Genomic DNA, 21,077 nt, shown 5'->3' on the forward strand with positions numbered 1-21,077 from the left:
ATTTAAAACATCTCTAAACTCTCTCTATCTTTAATTCTCTCTTTCTCTCTTCACCCTCAACGAAATCTCTCTCAGACCCAAACTCTCTCAAAATCTCATTGCCGTTGTCGAAGTTGCTCATCTGCCGATTTGACCCAAACTCTCTCTAATCTTAGTGATGAGATCGCTGCCGTCGAACTCGTTCAAGATCAGAGTTTGGGTCTGCCGACGTAGGTGACGGTGACGAAGAGGATGAGTCAGAGCAAAAGCCTAAGCAAGACTCCAGATTGTGGGCCCGACCTAGCATTGGGTGTACCTAGATTCATCATCATCTTCTCTGTATCTTTCTCTCTTCATCATCAACAGAATCACTCTCAGACTCAAACTCTCTCTAATCTCAAAATCTCATCTCCGTCGATCTGCTAATGTCACAACCCAAATCCATGGAACATGAATTTAGATGCATGACTAACTTGCTAGCCTTACTTAGCTCAATAAACATATTTTATTTAAACATAATTCAATAAAACTCCAAATAAACAATGCTACTGATAAATCTCTTACAATAACTAAAATCCACAATTCATAATAGTCTCCAAAATACTATGAAGTCTAAAGTAGAAATTAAATAAAAAAACTAATAATCTTTTCAAAACTCCACAAATTAGAAATAATCTCCACTATATAAAACATGAATTAGAAAACAAAGGTAACTAAAATTCTTTGAGTCTTCAAGTAATACTGAAGTCGCCTACAACTTGCACTTTACAAAGTGATTCAAAGGTCATATATTCTCAATTACACTTTAATTTGAAAACAGTAATTGATGGGGTGAGCCACACATCTAGTAAGTAATTATACATAATACACAACAGAATAAAGTCAAGCAAAGCACGAGTTTGATTTCACAATTTCACTCAAAATATCCAATATAGTTTTCCAAACATGTAAAGAATCACTTAATACAAATATAATCAAATCTTAAAGTCTTTCGAAAACACATACAAATAATTGATCAGAGCACAGTGTTACATATACACATCTCATATTCTCACATATAATCCTGTGAGCTGATACCAACATCTAACCTCTACTGGTGAGAGATCAACACATATTCTCACATATAATCCTGTGAGCAAATTTACACATATATCTGATCAATTCTAAAAACACTCATTTTGAGTCACATATCACAAAAAGCAAAGTTTATACAACATATAATAATTTTCTCAATATTAACAATTATTCCAACAATAAAGACATATCGAATATCATAATATCAAATTAAAACATAAATCAAAAGATGCTTAACTCTCTTAAGGAACGAATAGGAACTGAAGAGTTTATATAAATATTTTTTTACAATTCTTGAGTAAGTTTGAAAATCCAATTTACTAAAAGAAACGTCTTAAATGCCATTTGAAAAACAAGACTATGATTTCAAAATCACTTGGTTTGAAACAAATTTAAAGAACAAGAATCTTTTTAGAAAACTTACTTTGAAACTCAATTATTTTCTGAAAGTAGTTTAGTTTAGAAGTCATTTTTTAAATGAGATTTAGATGTTCAAAACTTTATTTAAAATCCAAAGTTTCTCTTTAAAACATTATTTGAAGGTCCAAATTTCTCTTTCAATAGTGTAAAAATGTTTTTTGATAAATTTTTAAAACGTAAACTTAAAAAATATAACTTTTGAAAACCTTCAACTTTTAAGAACCTAAAGAACAAAACTTGTGCATATTATGCATAATTACTTACGGCACTTGAATCACTCTGAAAGTCTAGCTGAAACACCCTCCAAATAGTCTCAAAATACTCTTAAATATAACCTATAATCAATCATGAAAATTACTTAATATCCTCCACAAAATATAAATCTTATTGACTTATACAAATTGACTCACTAAAATTATACTTGCTGAACTAAATAATAACGCTAATGCAAAGTACCTCTATCCAAGAATATGTTTCATTGAATTTATCAAAACTCAGAGCCAGTAGCTAATACTTTAGGATTTAATATATGTCCTACACAAAAGTAAAACCTTAAACATGAATTAGGCTCTATAACCATAACTTTGTTCTAAAATTCACACTATGGGTAAACCTAAAATTTAATATATATCCCAATGAAAACCGTGGGCCAAAACTAATATGACTTGTTCATGCACTTAATATCATTGACCCTAATATATTTTATATCTAAGCATTTTGAGATGAAATTAGAATTGGATATAAGAAACAAGTCTGCCATTATCCTTTAAAGAATTGTAGACGTGTTGGTTTTTAATGGTCCATTGTGGTAGGGAATAGTTAAAGTATAGGCAAAGACTATTGAAGCAATCAATACACCATCAAGGACCTGAACTTGACAAAAAGTGAGCAACCTAGACTTTAACAAAATGTAAGATAGAACTAGTGGCAGAAAGGTGGGGTCGGCTGCAATTGTCCAAAATTGACATTTGGTATATCATCAGCCTTAAAGCACTTAGAGCATTTGCAGCAGTGTAGCTAAATAGCTATTTTAGCTACACCAAAACACAAAAAAGAGGGTTGCAACAGTGGAGCTATACCTAAATTTTTTTTACCTTTTTGCTACAGTGCACATCTATACATACATGTGCACTATAGCTGAGAGCTAAAAAAATATATATAATTTTTTATTCCTCAGCCGGATTAAAATATTACTTTCCTTTTTTTTTTTCTTTTCTTTTCTTCTCAGAACTCTCACAATTTCTCAACTCTCTCTCTCAACTTTCAGACCTCTCATGCCGCCGCCCCCCTAACCCACGCCGCCATAGACCCAGCTCTGACCACGGCAACCCCCACCACCACCACCATCACCACATCAATCACAAATCCAACCATACCCACACTCATCAAACCCACCACCACCAATATCAATCACCACTCCACCACCGCATTAGTCACAAACCCAACCACACCCACACTCATCAAACCCACCACTACCAGGAAAAAAGAAGAAGAAGCAAACATCGGCAAAACCCACAGCCAAAACATCACCAAAACGGCAAAACCCACGGCCAAAATCCATCACTAAGAGAGTCACAACCCATGAACCATAACCCCCTGTTTCAACTCGCCCATTTCGGACGAAATGTATTTCAGTCCGAAATGGTTTCTTTCGCAATTTTTTCATTTGAACCAGAAAAAAAAAACCATGAACCAGAGGTTGATAGAGGCATGGTGGTGGACCTAGTGGTGTTGCTTTAGTTGGGCTGAGCAGAATTGAAGCTTGATTGGACAGAGAACAGTTGAATAATGGAGAAGGAGATGAGGAGAAAAAGTAACAAAAGATAAAACAATGAAAAATAAGAAATGGATGAAAGTTAAAAGGTGTGGCTGAGGGTGGAGGAGATAAGAGGAGTACATGTGTGGAGGAGAAAAACAAAGAGGGAAAAAAGAAGAAGAAGAAGAAGAAAGAAACGTGTATTTGGATGAAACCAAATAAGATAAATAGGAAAATTAAAATTAAGAATAATAAGAAATTAAAATTAAAAAATGTTACTATAATATTTTTGCAATAAATTTTAAGTGTAGGTTATTACTATCTAATATTGGCGAGAATTTTTTTTATTTTTTTATTTTTTTTATTTTTTATGGTGGTGGTTGCAGTGGTGGTGGCGGTTGTGGTGGCAGTGGTGGTAGTGATAGTGGTGGTGGCAGTGGCTGTAATTGTTGTTTATTGTAGAGAATATATTATTCTATCATGTAACGGCGGCGGCGGTGGCGGTGGAAGAGTCGATGGCGGCGGTGGTAGTGGCAGCGGTAGCGGTAGCGGTTGCGGGTGGTTGTGATTGTTGTTTATTATAGTGGATATATTATTTTATTGTAGTAAATATATTATTTTATTGTAGTAATATATTATTTTATTGTGATATTTATATTATTTTATTGTGTTGAAAGCTAAAAAAAATCCAATGATGCAGCATGTTTTGTAAAGTGAGTACGTAAAATAGATAAAGTAACTTTTTGTGGAGCTAAAAAGTTGAATTTTTAGCTCCACTGCTGTGGATGCTCTTATAGTCCTACGAAATGGTGCAGCCTTATTCATGCTTTAAATAATTTCGGTTTTTCTTTTATACTCTGAACAGTGGCATTCTAGGATTCAAGAATAATTGAAATAGTGTAAAAAAATCGTAATCTAAGAAATTATCAATTATACAATCTACACATCACTAAAGTTTTCCATGATAAAATTCTAACTCCTTAATTCTTTGTTTCTAATGGTGAGAAATCATACCTTGAACAATCTGATTGCTTTTTCAATTGTATGTGCTCTAAACTCCAAGGAAAAACTTCTCTTAGTCTCTTTGATAAAACCCTTTCTATGAAAACCCTAACTATCTCTTCCTCTACCATGTAGTTTGTATTAGAGATGTGGGTTTAGTTGGATAGCGGGCTGTAGTTATTAATAAAAATAATACCTATGGCCCAACAATTATATTTAAAAGAAAACTTAATAATAACCTCAAATAAAAGTATGTGGGGGTATTACAGCTAAACTCCGATTTGTGGTGGTGCTTTACTGGATGTTGGGTCCCTATGCTTTTTCTTGGATTTGATATTCATGTTCTTTGATTCGGTCATTTCGGTGTTGGTGATTTGGGGGGTTTTTGTTTGTTTTTCCTATGGGTTTTTCTGTGTTTGTTTACCAAGAAAATTTATGGGTTTGAAGGGTAAGGTTTGCTTTGTTGGAGATATGGGTTTGGCGTTTTGTTAAGATTTGGGTTTGGGATTTGGTTCTTTGTTGGAGATTGATCATGGGGAAGAACACTGGGGAAGAGAAAGAAAGAAAAAAAATAATGAAAGCAATAAAAATAAAATAAAATAAAAGACAAGAAATACGTTTAATTAATTTATTTTGTTTTGATGTGTTTGGTTACAAAGAAAGTACAAGAAAGACAAAGAAAATTATAAGAAAATAAGGATTAATTTGCTAAGAATATGAATCTTAGAGATTGGAATAAAAAAAATCATTTTAATTAAAAGAAAGTAAAATTTTTGTTTAAAAAAAGAAATTTTTTTTAAATTTTTTTAATTAAAATTAAAATTAAATTTGAGGAATTAAAATTTTTTTTTATAATTTAAATGCTGATTTGGCATTTAAAAATGCCAAATAATTTTTTTAAATAATATTTTAATAGCAACGCCAGTGCCACATCAGCAAGCTGAGCATTCCATCTGCCACGTAAGAGGTTTCCGTTTGTGGGTTGACGGCAAGGACCAAAATAGAATCAATTTTCTTTTTTTAGGGATACCATTTGTAACAAAATCAATTTTGGGACTAAAAGTGCATTTTCGCCTTCTTTATAATTATACAATCTTTTTTATTTTTCTTTTCTCACTAGAAATGCATAGATTTCAATTCAAATTCATTAACTAAATCACAAAAAAAGAAAAAGAAAAAAAGCAATGAATCATGGGGAAAAGAGACATACTTGTAAGAAAACTAAGAGGTTGTTTGGCACTGTTGTTTGAACAACAGTTTTCAGTATTTAAATAACAATAACACTTTTGACATGCATTTTTATAACACTCAAACACGTATTTTCAAAACATTGAAAACTGAACAACAATACTTAAACACCGTTACTAAACGGTCCCTAAATTACTCTCCATTTGATAGGTAGGTAGTTAAATATGAGTAATTCCTAAGGGGTCATGCTAACGAGTGCCCATAGGGCAATGGTTAATAATTCATTTTAAGAAAGTTTTGAAACCACTTTTATGGGAAATGAAAAAAAGCCGTCATAACATTAATTACTTTTTTTTTCTTTTACCATAAAAACTTTTTTAAAATGGATTATTAACTAATGTTCTAAGGGCATCTGTTAGCATTTCTCATTCTTAAGTACTCCCGGAGTACAAAGAATTGTGCTATTTCCTCTCACATTCATGATGGGGTCTACACATTAAATTCATGATGATATCCATCATGAATGTGAGAAAATGAGCCACCATTTTTCTGTGCTCTGCGCGTACCTAAGAATTTTCTATTTAAATATATATAACATAGCCAATCAATGAAGACGATGAGGGAGGCAAAATAATCTCTAGCAAAATTATTCCATAACCACGGAGACCAATAACAATTGAATAATTTATAGGCTATGAAATTACAGGAAGAAATTACATTTAAAAATCAAACAAAACAAATTCTTAGGTGCATATTAGACTCTTATAATTCAAACTGACTTTGAAATCAAGAAACAATAAAAATAATCTACTTATTTGGATTTTTTTTTATTGGTAGAATCTAGAGGGAAAAAAAAAGCTGCAGATAACAATTTGTTCTTAAAATTTGTTTTATTGACTTCATGGTTTATATTATATATTTTTTTAAACTCAGTTTTATTTAGTCTGTATTTTTCTTATTATTTTGCAAAATGAGAAAGCTTGGAAAATTGGACCTGCTCTTTATGGGATCATGGAAGCTGATCTTAAGAGAGAAGATTGAAACCCCCAAACCGATGCAACTAGCAGCTCCATGAGGCAATTCTTAGGGTCTGTTTGGGATTCGCTTATTTTGCTAAAACTGAAAACTTTTTGTTGAAAGTACTATAGATAAATGTAAATGTTAGTTGGAATAGTACAATGAGACTCATGAATAGTACCAAAAAGTGCAGTAGGACTCATGAATAGTAGCAAAAATAAGCTGAATAGTAAAATAAGTTAGGCAAACAGACACTTAATAGGCTTCTATGGTGTACATAGTTGTAGAACATTTTGGCTACTAAGTTAACATCATCAAAGAGTTTTGGGCTTGAAGATGGGGAAACTCTGATTCAGGGCATGAATGAGATATTTGATAGGGCTATCTTGATGTCAATATGTATGAGTATGATAGAGTATTTTATTTCTTTGAGAAAACTATCGCCACGTAAGCTTTAGAGACCTTGTAAATATATCCATCACCAATATTTTATTTTTATATACATTGATCTTCTTATATTGATGCTCTTGGTTCTGTTGTGGTGTAAAAGAATTTTGTTACTGAATAATATTTTACACAATCTATTTGAATGCCAACAGTTTACCAGATTGCACATACACGCATTCATTACATAATGATATTTCTTCTTAGGAATGCTAGACATCTACTGTTTTTTTTTTTTTAAAAGGGGTCATTCATTCAAAACATCATAAGCCAAGGCCTCCACAGCCGGAGGAGGAGAATCCTCCATACAATATACATCATTATCTATAGAATTCCTAGCATGCTGAGCAAGAACATGTGCAACCTTATTCCCATCCCTCCTAGTAGTACTAATGCTAGCCCACTCCAAACAATAAACCAAATGGTGAATATCATCCACCACATAGCCTAGCAAAGAACAATCTATCTTTGTCGATGAAATGGCTTGCATAACATTTACGTTGTCTCCCTCTATAATCAGCTTGTTGAATCCAACATCTACAGCAAATTCCATTGATCTTCGACATGCCAATAATTCTGCTTCCATACTAGAGCGCACCTGTGGGCCACTTGCTGTCATTGCCGCCATAACCTGACCATGTTCGTCTCGAATAATTGCTCCTACTCCAGTTCTGTCCAGGTCGGAAAAAATAGCTGCATCGAAGTTTAATTTATATACAGAAGATGGTGGGGGCTGCTAGGTCACACTGTAATTCTGTTCTGGCTGCATCACAGTCAGCTGCATTTGTGCTAATTTATACTCTGTCAAGTACTCCTCTGCTCTCTTATTCAAGTGCCTCGGGTCCATCAGATTTCCACCAAACACCACTCAGTTTCTCTGGTTCCATATAAGCCAAGCTTGAATCCAGAACAGCTCCACTTCCTCAGTCATCAACTTGTCAATTAAATATTCCATAAGTTGCAGCACATCAGTGGAAGCTACGCACCTCTTCTGCAATTTTCGACAACTCCCTGCCCAAATATCTTGCACCGTAGCACACCCCCAAATTGCATGGATTGTACTCTCCGCCTCCCTTAAGCATAATGGACATTTGGCTTCCGATATTACTCTCCTCCGGACCAGATTAGCTCTTGTGGGTAAAATATCATTACAAGCCCTCCAACTGAATACTCTAATTTTATTAGGAATTTTCAGATTCCACAACACTTGCCAGACCTTCTTTCTTGCACTATTATTTGATGATTCTACCCTATCCACCCCTTGTATCCTCCTTGCCTCCATATAAGCTGACTTCACAGAAAAATATCCATTCCTATTATAGCTCCATATAATAGAATCAGCAACATGTTGTCTGCTCAGCTGAATTCTACTTATTGCTTCAACGTCATCTGGATGGAAACTTGAATGAATCATGTTGCTCCTCCATGCATTTATCTCCGGATTAATCAAATCTGATACAACCATCTCAGCCATTAATTCATGATTAGGATGTAGCACCTTATTTGTAGGATGATTCGGTATCCACCTATCAGCAACCACCCTAATTGAGCTCCCATTGCCAATCCTCCAACAATATCCAGCTTTAAGAATAGGTAAGGCTGCCACCAAACTCCTCCAAACATAAGAGCAACCCGGAGATTCTTTAGCATCAAGAAAAGATGATCGGGGAAAATACCGCGCTTTGAAACACTTAGATAATAAAGAATTAGTCCCTTGAATCATCCTCCACCCTTGTTTAGCCAACATCGCTAAATTAAAAGCTCTTAGATCCCGGAATCCCATACCACCCTCCAATTTAGAAGTTGCTAATTTATCCCAACTCTTCCAATGAATTTTTCTTTCATTGCCTACTTGTCCCCACCAAAACTTAGCACACATATTATTCAATTCATCACACAATTTCAAAGGAAGTTGAAACACACTCATCGTGTATGTAGGTATAGATTGGGCTACAGCTTTTATAAGAATTTCTTTCCCTGCTCTAGATAACAACATGCCTTTCCAACCTTGCAATTTTTTCCATACTCTATCTTTTAAGAGGGCGTTTGGATTGCACTTATTCCTGCGTCTGCGTTTTCAGTTTTTTTTTTTTTTTTTCCTCCAGCCACAAGTGTTGACCCAATCTTCTGTGAACAGTGCATTCGTGCACTGTTCACGGACCCACAAATTTCACTTTTCAGCAACTTTTTCATTAAAAATGAGTCCCACGGTACTATTCACACATTTTAAAATTATTTTGCTACAGTGTTTTCAGTTTTCAGTTTTCAGCAATAAGTTCTATCCAAACGGACCCTAAATAAGCAAAAGTATGGTATTTATCCCTTCCGAGCAAAGTTGGCAGCCCTAAATAAGAGTCAAACTTCACCACCTCCTTGACCCCCAAGATCTGCAACATCTGTTGTTTCTGAACATCTGTGGTATTACTACTGAAGAAAGCTGAAGACTTCTCCAGATTTATACTTTGACCTGAAGCTCTTTCATAGGTTTGAAGAATTTCTGCTATCACTTCTCCTTCCTTCGGCGTTGCTTGACAAAACAACAAAGAATCATCTGCGAATAATAAATTTGTAACTCTAGGAGATCCTCTGCAGATTGACACACCTCGAATCCTCCCTTCCAGTTCAGATTTAGCCAGCAAAGCAGTGAATCCTTCAGCACATAAAAGAAACAGGTACGGTGACAATGGATCTCCTTAACATATTCCTCTGGATGGATGTATCATACCATATGGTCTTCCATTTACCAGAATAGAAAAAGATGGAGTAGTGATACAGCTCATCACTCTTTCGATCCACCTTGTAGGGAAACCCATCTTTTCCATAATTTTTTGCAAGAATAGCCATTCAACCCGATCATACGCCTTGCTGATATCTAATTTCAATGCCATAGTCCCTTTCTTGCCCTTCTTCCTCACATGCATAGTATGTATGGTCTCATAAGCTACCATAACATTATCTGTGATTAATCTCCTCGGAACAAAAGCACTCTGGGTAGGAGAAATAATATCTGGAAGCACCTGTTTCAATCTGTTTGCCAACACCTTGGAAATAATTTTATAAATCACGTTACATAGACTAATAGGCCTAAATTCAACCATTTTCTGTGGATTTTTCACTTTGGGAATAAGAACTATGTGTGTGTGATTTACCTCCGGTGACATATTTCTATTATTTAAAAAATCCAATACAGCAGAAATTACATCATCTCCCACTATATGCCAAATTTTTTGATAGAATAAGGCATTCATACCATCAGGTCCTGGAGCTTTCGTAGGTCCCATTTGGAATAGAGCCACCTTCACCTCCTCAGCAGTAAAATCTCCCGACAAGACTTCTAGCATGTTATTTGTCACTTTATGAGGAACTGCATTCAAACATTCCTCCATTTGATTAGCTGCACCTGCACTAAAAATATTGTCAAAATAATCTGAAGCTACTTCAGCCACCTCCTCTACCTCTTCCACCCACTGCCCTTGTGCATTTTGTATACCACTTATGTGATTTTTCTTCCTCCTTTGTGATGCTTTAGAATGGAAAATTTTCGTATTCCTATCTCCATGCTTCATCCATGAAATTCTAGACCGTTGCGCCCAGTAAATTTCTTGCTTTTGTAAAAGATCATCCATTTGTTTGCTCACATCCAAAAACTCAACTCTATTTTCTTCACTAGCTTCAGCTTCATTCAACATGTCCAACCTTTTTTGTAGCTCCTTCATGGCTACCTCATCAGGTTTGGCCGAACCCCAAGCTGTCAATTCTAGCCCACATGCATGAATTTTATTTTTGATAGAAAGCAGCCCATGCGCACCATTTCCAGACCTGCCCCACGCCTCCTTAACAGCTTCTTCACACTCATTAGAGAGTAGCCAGACTTCCTCAAATTTTTGAAAGTAGTAGAGAAAATTTTTGTTAATAAAGAACCAAGATCAACCTCCAGCCAAACAATACAAATATTTAAAGGAGTAAGAACTATGAAGTTGAGGCAAATTTTCGTATAACTAAATAAAATTTATCTATAAACTTCAATTGGAACTAAATGTTCCACGAACAGTGCAAAACTGTAATGCGCCAATACAAAAAATATGATCGTTAGGGTTTTGGAAATTTCAATAAATTCAAATTTGAAGCTATTTAATTGTTGAAAATGAACAAAATAGCTAAGAAATTTTTTTATGAAATATCTAGTTGTATAAATTGCATCTATTATTTAAAGAAAATAATCCAATATCAAGCAATCACATCAAAATTAGCCATTATTTGTAAATAGCATGCAAGTTGAATTTGATAACGAAGTTCATCAAGTTGAATTTGATATCAAAGTTCATCAAGAAAATAATCACAATGCCCATCAATCATATCCATGAAGGCAGTGGGTCCAAATTTTATCAGAAGCAAGTTAGTATTGTTAGGACGTAACTGTCTTAACTTTTAAGACTTAGCCTTCATTAAGCTTTTTGGCTTGTGTTTTTAGGCAACTCGCTAAGAATAAATTTCTTAATTATTTTTTATTTAAAAATTCACACATAAATTTATAGATTATATGGTAAAATTTACAGTACTCTTATTATCTTTCTTTTTATCTTCTAATCAATTTCTTTTTCTATTATAAATTGTTACAAGAAATGGGTAAGTAGATTTTGAATCTTTGATTTTTTTTTTGAACCCTATTTCTCCTTAAAAAATGGATTAATTAATGTAATTGAGTTATAGACTCTCTTGGCATCTTCTAACCGTTCAATGTTCGATCGAATTCAAGCAGTCGCACTTGCATGCTATGACTTTCAAAATCTCTACTCAAATATCAAAGTTCAAATTTGCTTTTGATTGAGAAAATGTGGGCCCATTAAAATACAGAATAAATGATCACTATCAGAACCTACCCATTTATAAATCAATGATGATAACTACACAAAGAAATTAAAGAATATTCAATTAATGATCATTTGAACTTATTAAACTTGTTTGAGAAGTGTTGTTTTGTGACAAGTTTTTCAAAATTCTTCTCGAAGATCTCAAAGTCAAATTCAAACAAAGGTAAAAGAAAATTATATGGTCAAATTGCATGATCAAAACCTACCGCTTTATAACTACTACATAAAAGCCATGACGTACAATTTATGTCCAAAGGAAGAGCAAAACATAATATGGAGCTGAGCAAGAAGTATTTCATGCTAATTTCTTTCTTTATCATTCTTTCATCTCTTGGAATTGAGTCTACTAAGGAGGAGCCACCAAGAACTGGCAAGCACTTTGTGCTAATTCATGGAGCATGCCTTGGAGCCTGGTCTTGGTACAAGCTTGAGACACTGCTAAAATCTTCAGGGCACAATGTCACTGCACTAGACTTAGGCGCTTCTGGAATCAACCCACTGCTGGCAAATGATCTCCAATCAAGTTCTGACTATTTCAAGCCTTTGAGGGACTTCATGGAAGCTCTACCTTTTCATGAAAGAGTAATCCTTGTTGGTCATAGCTATGGTGGGTATGCAATTTCTCAAGCCATGGAATATTTTCCAGGTAAGATTTCTGTAGCTGTTTTTGCCACTGCCTTTATGCCTGGGCCGACCCTCAACTATTCCACCCTCAATCAAATGGTACTCCTTCCAACTTTTTTTCAAATGATTTTTTTTAATGATAAAGTCCAATATAATATAATTAGATCAAATAGAAGTAAGTATAACCTTGTGTAACCATATGTGTGTGTGTTCAGTCCATGTCTTTCTCAAAAAAAAAAAAAAAGTGTAACCCTATTACACTTGCGATTTCTCTCCAACAAAATTCATTACCCTTTAAAATACCATTGAGATTCAGGCCCAGGTTGGCCTATTAACCACAAGATTTGAACTCTTGCGCAATGTCCATGCCCAAATATGAGCTCTTGTTGAAGCTATCGCTGGGCCAAACATATTTTAGGATGGCAAAAAATTGTTCTACGCTCCTGGCTATACTATAATCTCGACCTGCCCATCATAAAAAATAAAATAAAAATAAAATCTAAACCTACCCTTAAGAAAATATCTCATCATATAATTATTATATATATTTCTATGAAATTGGCTAGTTATTAATACTTACCTGTTCGATTAGAAATTCATAGTTGTTAGTGATCAACTCTATTAAATTTTTTGAATACTCTATTGAATTTTCTTCTTTAAAAAAAAAAAAAAACTCTATTAAATTGGTGATATCAGATATGTGATCCTTAGAAATAAGTTTTCACTTCACTCCTGTAACACCAACCCCACTCTTTGAGTTTTGATCCTGATTTATCTTATTATTACAGACAATGAGCGTCCAACTACTTGACAATCACTATACATATGGCCAAGGCCCAAACAACCCTCCAACTACTTTCATCTTCGGGCCCTTGTACTCAGCATCATATTTGTTCCCGCTTAGTCCAATTAAGGTAAGAAATGCATTTTCTTTTCCAAACTTCTTTTTGAAACTAACATGTCAACCTTCTGATCATGTTCAAACAAGTGCTCTAACATTTTATGTTGCAATTGGTTGTAGGATTTGACACTGGCTACCTTGTTGTTGAGACCATTTCGTTTGTTTAGTGATGAAGACCTGTCAAAGCAGCTAATGCTGTCTACTAAGAAGTATGGGTCAGTTAAAAGGGTTTTCATCATAGCTGAAAAAGATAAGGTGATAAAAAGAGATTTTCAATTGTGGATGATTGAGAGAAATCCACCCAATGATGTGGTGGAGATCAAAGGATCAGATCACATGGTCATGATGTCCAAGACAATAGAGCTTTGGTCTCATCTCCAAGGCATTGCTGAGAAATATTCTTAATCCACTTTCAATGCATGGGACATTGATTCACTAGCAATGTATTATAATCAGAGAGAGAAAATTATAATTTATAAGCCATAGCTTGTAGTAAATAAGCCATTGGTATTATGGCGCAAGGCTCTCTATGAAAATGATAATGTTTTAATAATAATAAAATTTGTATCTCTAACCTTCTACAATATAAGGAAAATTGATTGAATCATGTTTAATCATAGAATTGCTTATTTGTGTGTACAAAGTAGTACTCTATTGGATTCTAAAGGTTATTGGTCCCAATAGATAATACTACCTCCAACTAGCTTACTCTGATATCTTGAAATGATTAATTTGCAAGTTGTCAACATTTAGGTTTTGAAAATTACTTCGCATTCTAATATTTATAAACTCAACCAGTTGTATGCTCATATATATTTAGTAGGATTTTGCTCATTTGTCAGCTTTTCCAAGGGCTTAAAAATGGAATAGAGAACTATTCCCTCTCTGAGTTCACTATCACCTTGTGCTCCACACTCTCGTACTTCTCATTGCTCCAAACCTAAACAATTTCCATTCCCAAAGTAAAATTGGACAATAATAAAAGCCTTCAAACACATACAAGCTCCAATATAGGGATAGTATCAATTCTGATTGGACCAATAATTATATCAATATGTTATGGGAATCTATGTTACCACCGGCATCCAATTCAAATTCTTGAGAAGCGATGCCTAGTTTAGTATAAAAAACGAGGAGTCAAATATAAGTAAACCACAAAAAACATAATTTTTGAATGATTTTATATTTATGAGCCTTTTTTTTTTTAGAACTAAAAATAATTCAAGTTTATAAGTCATCTATATATATATATATATATTAGTAAGTAAAGGTGGGAGAAAATCCAATTAAATTTTAAATTGAAATTCAATTAAAGTCTAATTTTGCGCCATGTGTCTCATCTAATAAAAAATTTTAAATTTTTTAACCAAGTTAGTTTAAAATAAAATGACAAAACACAAAAAAAAAAAAAAAAATTCCTCTTGTAATAAAGATTCTTTTTATCCAAATTAGATTCTTATTTATCTTCATCATTTTCTTTCATCGTTCTTCATTTTGCCATCAACATTCTCTTCTTCATTAGTACTTGCCTCAGACCCAATCAATCTGCATTGTAGCCTAGGACATTAGATTCATTATATATCTAATACTTTTAGGTGAAGATGATCATAAAGTTACATGAGGATATTATGCTGTCAAAAATATCTCTTTCTTATAGGTATGGAAAACTGCTGCCACAATATCAACTGCCACCACAACTCTAAAAGATATGGATGGACATGTAATTTTAATTTGGCATCATATTAGAAATTTTTTTTTTTTTTAAATGTGTTAAAATTTTCCATTATACTTACTTTTTATTTCTTTTAGTTTTTGGTACTTCTCTTTCAATCTCTTCATCCACGAAGAATACGATTTTTTTTTTCATCCTGCATGAATATATACTATAGAATTATAGATAGATTGAGTAAGAGAGTATGGTGTGTGTATTGACATATTATACTCTTTTAAAAGTTATCATGACTTTTAAGTGAAAATTGTAGCGTGGCTTCTTGTTAGAATCTCAGGGGGTATTTCGTAAGGTATTTTAAACAACGATTTTCAGTGTTTAAACAACATTATACATATTTTCACACACTTTTTCACTCATACATATTTTCACAATCTCTCACACTTGTTTGTATTTTTATACCCAAGTCCATGTTCCCTTTAGAATAGGCCTTCAATAGGTATCGTCAATAATGGCCCAAGCCCATTATCAGTCAAGACTTTTTCTAAATTGTTATATGGTTGAAATTAGAAACCAAATTTATAGCTCTTCCTTGTCTCTAGTATAATGAAGGTGGTAAACTATTCGTATCCTAATCCAGTGGTCTCTCGTCATTTTTTGACTTTCAAAATTTGCTTCAATCACCATTCCTGACCATCATGTGTTTAGGTGTATAGTTGTGGCAGATAAGCATGAAGCATATCTTTAAGATGACTATCTTTGCTTTGATGTCATGTTTTTTTTGGGGTGAAAAGAGGAATAATGGAAAAAGGAAAAGGATTAAATAAATGTTTTTTCATAGTTAAAATGGACTTATTAAAATGATGATTCTTGACTGTCAAAATTTGCTTCAATAACCATTTTTGGTTATCATGTGTTTAAGTTTAGAACTGTGGCAGAAAAACACGGAGCCTAACTTTGAGATGACTATTTTTGCTTTAATGCTATGTTTATTTGAGTTGCTAGGACGAAAGATGAAAAAGGAAAAGATAGGGGTTTTCCATAGTTAAAATGAGTGGCTTAAAATAATGAACTCTCCTTGCAATTTACCTATATATAATGGTGTTCTTCCCCCTTCATGCATACATGTCACTTACACTGGATCAAGCTAGTTTTATTTTCTACCAATGGAATCCTCTTCCTCCAAAATGAACTCTGCTCCAAAAAGCATTGAGAAAGAGGAGTATATGTTTGATCAAGAACCTGATAATAAATTCAAAGAGATCTTGCCAACCATCCCAATAAAAAAGGGTTCTTGGTCTCTAGATTTCTACCAGTATGAAGGTTTTTGGTACCCTTTTTCCCATCTACCAGGAATGTTGTTTGCTCAAGAACATTTCAAGCCTCAACCCAACCAGGTGATCTTGAGTAGTTTTCCAAAATGTGGCACAACTTGGCTTAAGGCATTGGCTTTTGCCATAATTACACGATCCTATGAAAGCGAGCCTACAAATCCTTTACTCTCAAGACTGTCACATGATTGTGTACCCTTTATTGAGTTTAATATTCGCTCAAGCCAACAAAGATTAAGTCTAGATGTTCCACTTGTGTCTACACACATTCCCTACACTTCCCTACCAAAATCCATTATAAATTCTAGTTGTAAAATTGTTTATTTATGCAGGGATCCAAAGGATGTATTTGTGTCTATATGGGAATTTTACAACAGGAATATTACTAGGTTATTTGAGAGCGAGCTTGGAAGCAAACTTGGAAGCGAGCTTGAAATCACCAGAGAGAAGGATGTACTTGAGGAGGATGTACTTGAGTCATCTTGTCAAGGATTACTTTCTTGTGGACCATTTTGGGATCATATATTAGGGTATTGGAGAGCAAGTTTGGAATCACCAGAGAGAATATTGTTTATAAAGTATGAAGATTTGACGAATGAAACTGTATATTGGGTAAAGAAATTAGCTCAATTTATCGGTTATCCTTTCTCTTTGGAGGAAGAAGATCAAGGTATGGTGCAAAAGATTATAGATTTATGCAGTTTTGAAAATATGTCCAATTTAGAGGTAAATAAATATGGAGCGGTGACACTGGAGGTTGGAATCAAAAAAGATGAAGTCTACAAGTACGAGCTCAAAAAACAAATTGTATTTTAGGAAAGGTAAGGTTGGAGACTGGAAAAATCATCTTACACCTGCAATGGCAATACGAATTGATCAAATAACTGAGAAAAAGCTAAGTAGTTATGGCTTGACATGGAATGTTTGACCTAGTGGATGACCAAGGAGTCCTAGCCACAGTTATGGCTTCCATCATAATATAATGCGGCACTGAGATTTCTTGTAGTATGTCAACCTTTGTAATACATTCTCCATATATATATATATATATATATATATATGTGCGCGCGCGCGCATCCAAGGATAAAACTACTCAAGATATCTGATTTAAAGCCTACAACAAAAGAGGAGAGAAAAGAAAATATCAAAAACTGCGGGTATTTTTTCAAAGAAACCTACACTTGTTAAAAATGATATCCCACACTAATATTCGTGCAGCAGATCTACTTATTTGGCCCAATATTCTTGATTGTAGAGGATTTTGCCGAAAGTTTCTTTGGAAACTTTATCATATGGGCTAGTAGATGTGATCATAAATAATTTGAGAAACCATGTAAATAGAACATGAAGGAATATCAGTTGGTTTTTGACAATTAAAGAGGCTTCAATAAGCATCAATCTCGTTTACATGGCTCATAAAAGAAAGAAAGTGATTTGTTGTTTAATGTATCATTGTATTGTAGGTAAGGAAATATTACTCCTGAGACGGATATGCATTTGTCAACAAAGATGAGGATCCTTTTTATTTTCTTTCCCTAGTAGATCATTGTCTTTCTATTATTTCACCGATGTTGCATAAGTTTTATATGTTTCATATCATACTTTATTATAATTATCAGAATAACCACCTTTCCCATCATTCTAAGAACTCTAAATATGAATTGCAAAAATCTCGATTTGGTTGTTCAACTTATCATGAAAAGCAGATTGTTTTTATACTTGTGTGGCATTATTCCTTCTATTTGTAAATATCAACTAAGAAAAAAAATTCTAACATAGGCTACTATGTGTAAGATAACATACTACAAGAGGAGCCAACCATTCTTAAGTTTAAATTGAGCTACAAAAGTAGCAACAAGCACTAATAAGTGATAATTCAACTTGTATCACCAATGTATATATAGGGAAAACAATGCATACATGGTAGGTTCTTCAAAGAAAAGTTTTTAACTTAAGAGGTATTTATGTGTGGAAGCAAAACATATCTCAATCTATGATTCTTATATATATATATATATATATATATATATATATATATATATATATATATATATATATATATATTTCACTATTGTAAATTTCAAAGTTTTTGTTTTAATATAAAAATATTAAAAATCAAAATGAGTACACTTGCTGCAAAGCCACTTCAAAGTTCAAGCTTCAAATGCCCCAAATATATGACGTGAGGCTTGCTACTTCATCCCCTCCGATAAGGCTTGGGGTCTCCCATCGGAATCTTAGCCCATCAACATCTCTAACTCCAAAACTCTAATTCTAAGAAAATTTAAAAAAAAAAAAAAAAAAAAAACCCACAGCTATTGAATTTGAGATTTTAAAGAACACACACACACACACATATATATATATATATACACACTATTCAATGATGATAATTATGTTGTTTACTTTATGCAGCAATTATTCAAGATACTATTCAATGATGATAATTAAATAAATAAATAAAAAAGAACAAAAGTGATAAATTGAAACACAAAATACTATATTATCCAATAGACATTGCAACTTTAAAAGAAAAATATGTAATAAATTGAAAGAGAAAAATTGCTTTTATTCTCTGTAATTGCATATGGTAATTAATTACAATAATTTCTAAGCTCTATATCATCTAATTCTTTAATTTTTTTGATTTTTGGGAAGTTTTAACATTTGAATTTTTGCATTACTTTTTGCAGTATCTAAACCTGTTTGGAATTCCCAATTATACTGTGGATTATTCTTTTACAGGTAATTCATTTTTCTCTTATATTTTTTTATAGTGTATTCATATACATACATACATATATATATATATATATTATTTCAATAATTTATAGAAAGTGAATTTTTTGACAATGACTTTCATCATCAACCAATTGCATCTGCTTTGTTGATCAATATTTCATTTTATTTTCATAATAAAATTTTAAATTGACATAGTTGTCATCTCAACAGTACTATGCCTGTTCAGGGAATGGTTCCACTGATCCAATTTATCTAAAAATGTATATCTTCAATTTTTGTGTGAGGTTTTATCTTTTTATTTTATTTTATTTTATAGATAACTAAAATATGTTAAAAAAAGAATATCTATGTAATTTATAATATGTTAACCCCACAATGTGAACCATTTTTTCTCCTATCTAACCCTCAAGTACTTTGTGCATGGGAGGTGTCAATTAAGCTACAAGATCCTTGGCAAAATAATAGGTTTTATCTTGTCATTCCTCTGTAGGCTATATATATATATATAAATCGATCATACCCATTTATTAAATTATCATCTGATCAAAATTTTATATATTACTCGGGCAAATAAAAAATATTTCAAATTTAATGTGTGAAACTATAACATCATTTCAATTTAATGCGTGAAACTATAACATCATTTCCTACAGGATAATCAATTGTTTCCGACATTGCTTATATTTTGATGTAATACACTAAAATACACAAAGAGGTCTTGACATGTTTATGCATCTAGGAGCAAGCATGACATTTCATAAAGAGTTCCAAACAAGTATGCTACTATACAAATCTACTGGCACTTTAAGAATCTTGCAGCTTATGGCTAATTGTGACCATAAAAACAATACATACTAATTTGGTTTGCCTCATTAAGGGATAACATAAATAATTTTAAAGAAAGAATCACCTTTGCAACAATAATCACACTCAATAAATGAGAATACATAGTTGAGGCATCCATTAACAACAAATTTGCTCATACGAGATCTGAAAATAAGACTAAGCTTCATGCTTAGCACTTTCATTCAATGAAATACCAGTATTTGGATCAATGAGGAAAGGAAACCTGCATGGATACTAAGAAGCTCTATAACTGGGCAAAATTTTGTAAAGGAAAAGAAGCAAAAGAAGGAAGAAACCTTATCCTTTGCTCAAAGAATAAATGTCCAAAAATGACATGATGACCTAATACGCATAACTGATTGTTACAAAACAAGTTGAATTATGAAATCTGGTAGAGAATCACATATTGCTTTTTGCCACTGGATCTTCTAATCGTTTCTCTGTCTTAAAGAGCCTTTTGGACAGGGATAGACCTATGTTATGTATATGTGCCAATGAGTTCAAATTAGGAAACTAAATGACAACAGAGAACCAATAAGAAAATAATTTCCAAGTTTAACAAACAAGGATGAAAAATAAAGGACATAAAATATATAGAGTTAATCCACAAATATACTAGCATAATGTCTTCTCTAAAAAAAAAATTTACATCCAGCTATACAAGCCAGTTTTAGCAAATTATCAAGATCTGCTTGAATGAGTTTGAACAAGGACTTCCACTAGGTTTGTAGGATAATTATTAACTTGATCATGCTACATCTATATTTTTTTTTCATGAAAGAATGTAATGTTAGCTATATCCAGATAATTGGATCAGATTTGGTACGAGTTATATCAAAGCTTAATTAATTATTTGACAAGCAAAAAATAAGAGATGAATCAGCAGTGAAATTAATAGGTAAAGTACCAATTTTAGATTCAACAACCTGATCCAAGTATCGCTCTGAGTTGATGATACAAAGATAATATTTTTACAACCTGGGAAAGCAAACAAGAACAATCTTTTTTTTTTAGAGAGAGTTTCAACCTATGGCGTCCATTCCTGATGATGTCTGTTCCTGGTGATAGCTCTTTATCATCAGACTAAAACACCAATCAGTTTTTGGTGTAGGTGAAGATCGAATCTCAAATCTCTTATACAACCATCAGAGATTTTATCAGTTGAGCTAACTGGAACTCACGACAGGAATAATCTTTGACGGAGAAAACACCA

The 21,077-nt window shown here is 33.1% G+C and overlaps 1 protein-coding gene and 1 pseudogene across 1 annotated transcript; both read left to right on the forward strand.

The window, feature by feature from the left end:
* Window positions 1-11,940: 11,940 nt before the first annotated feature.
* LOC142618722 (methyl jasmonate esterase 1-like) lies at window positions 11,941-13,883 on the forward strand. The gene is made up of 3 exons (XM_075791713.1): window positions 11,941-12,474; window positions 13,164-13,289; window positions 13,397-13,883. The coding sequence occupies exons 1-3, from the start codon at window positions 11,998-12,000 to the stop codon at window positions 13,679-13,681; spliced, it is 888 nt and encodes a 295-aa protein (XP_075647828.1). The 5' UTR covers window positions 11,941-11,997; the 3' UTR covers window positions 13,682-13,883.
* Window positions 13,884-15,636: 1,753 nt separating this feature from the next.
* LOC142618649 (flavonol sulfotransferase-like) lies at window positions 15,637-17,204 on the forward strand (annotated as a pseudogene).
* Window positions 17,205-21,077: the final 3,873 nt, after the last annotated feature.

The sequence above is a fragment of the Castanea sativa genome, chromosome 12, assembly GCF_040712315.1.
Source record: "Castanea sativa cultivar Marrone di Chiusa Pesio chromosome 12, ASM4071231v1".
Lineage (NCBI taxonomy): Eukaryota > Viridiplantae > Streptophyta > Magnoliopsida > Fagales > Fagaceae > Castanea > Castanea sativa.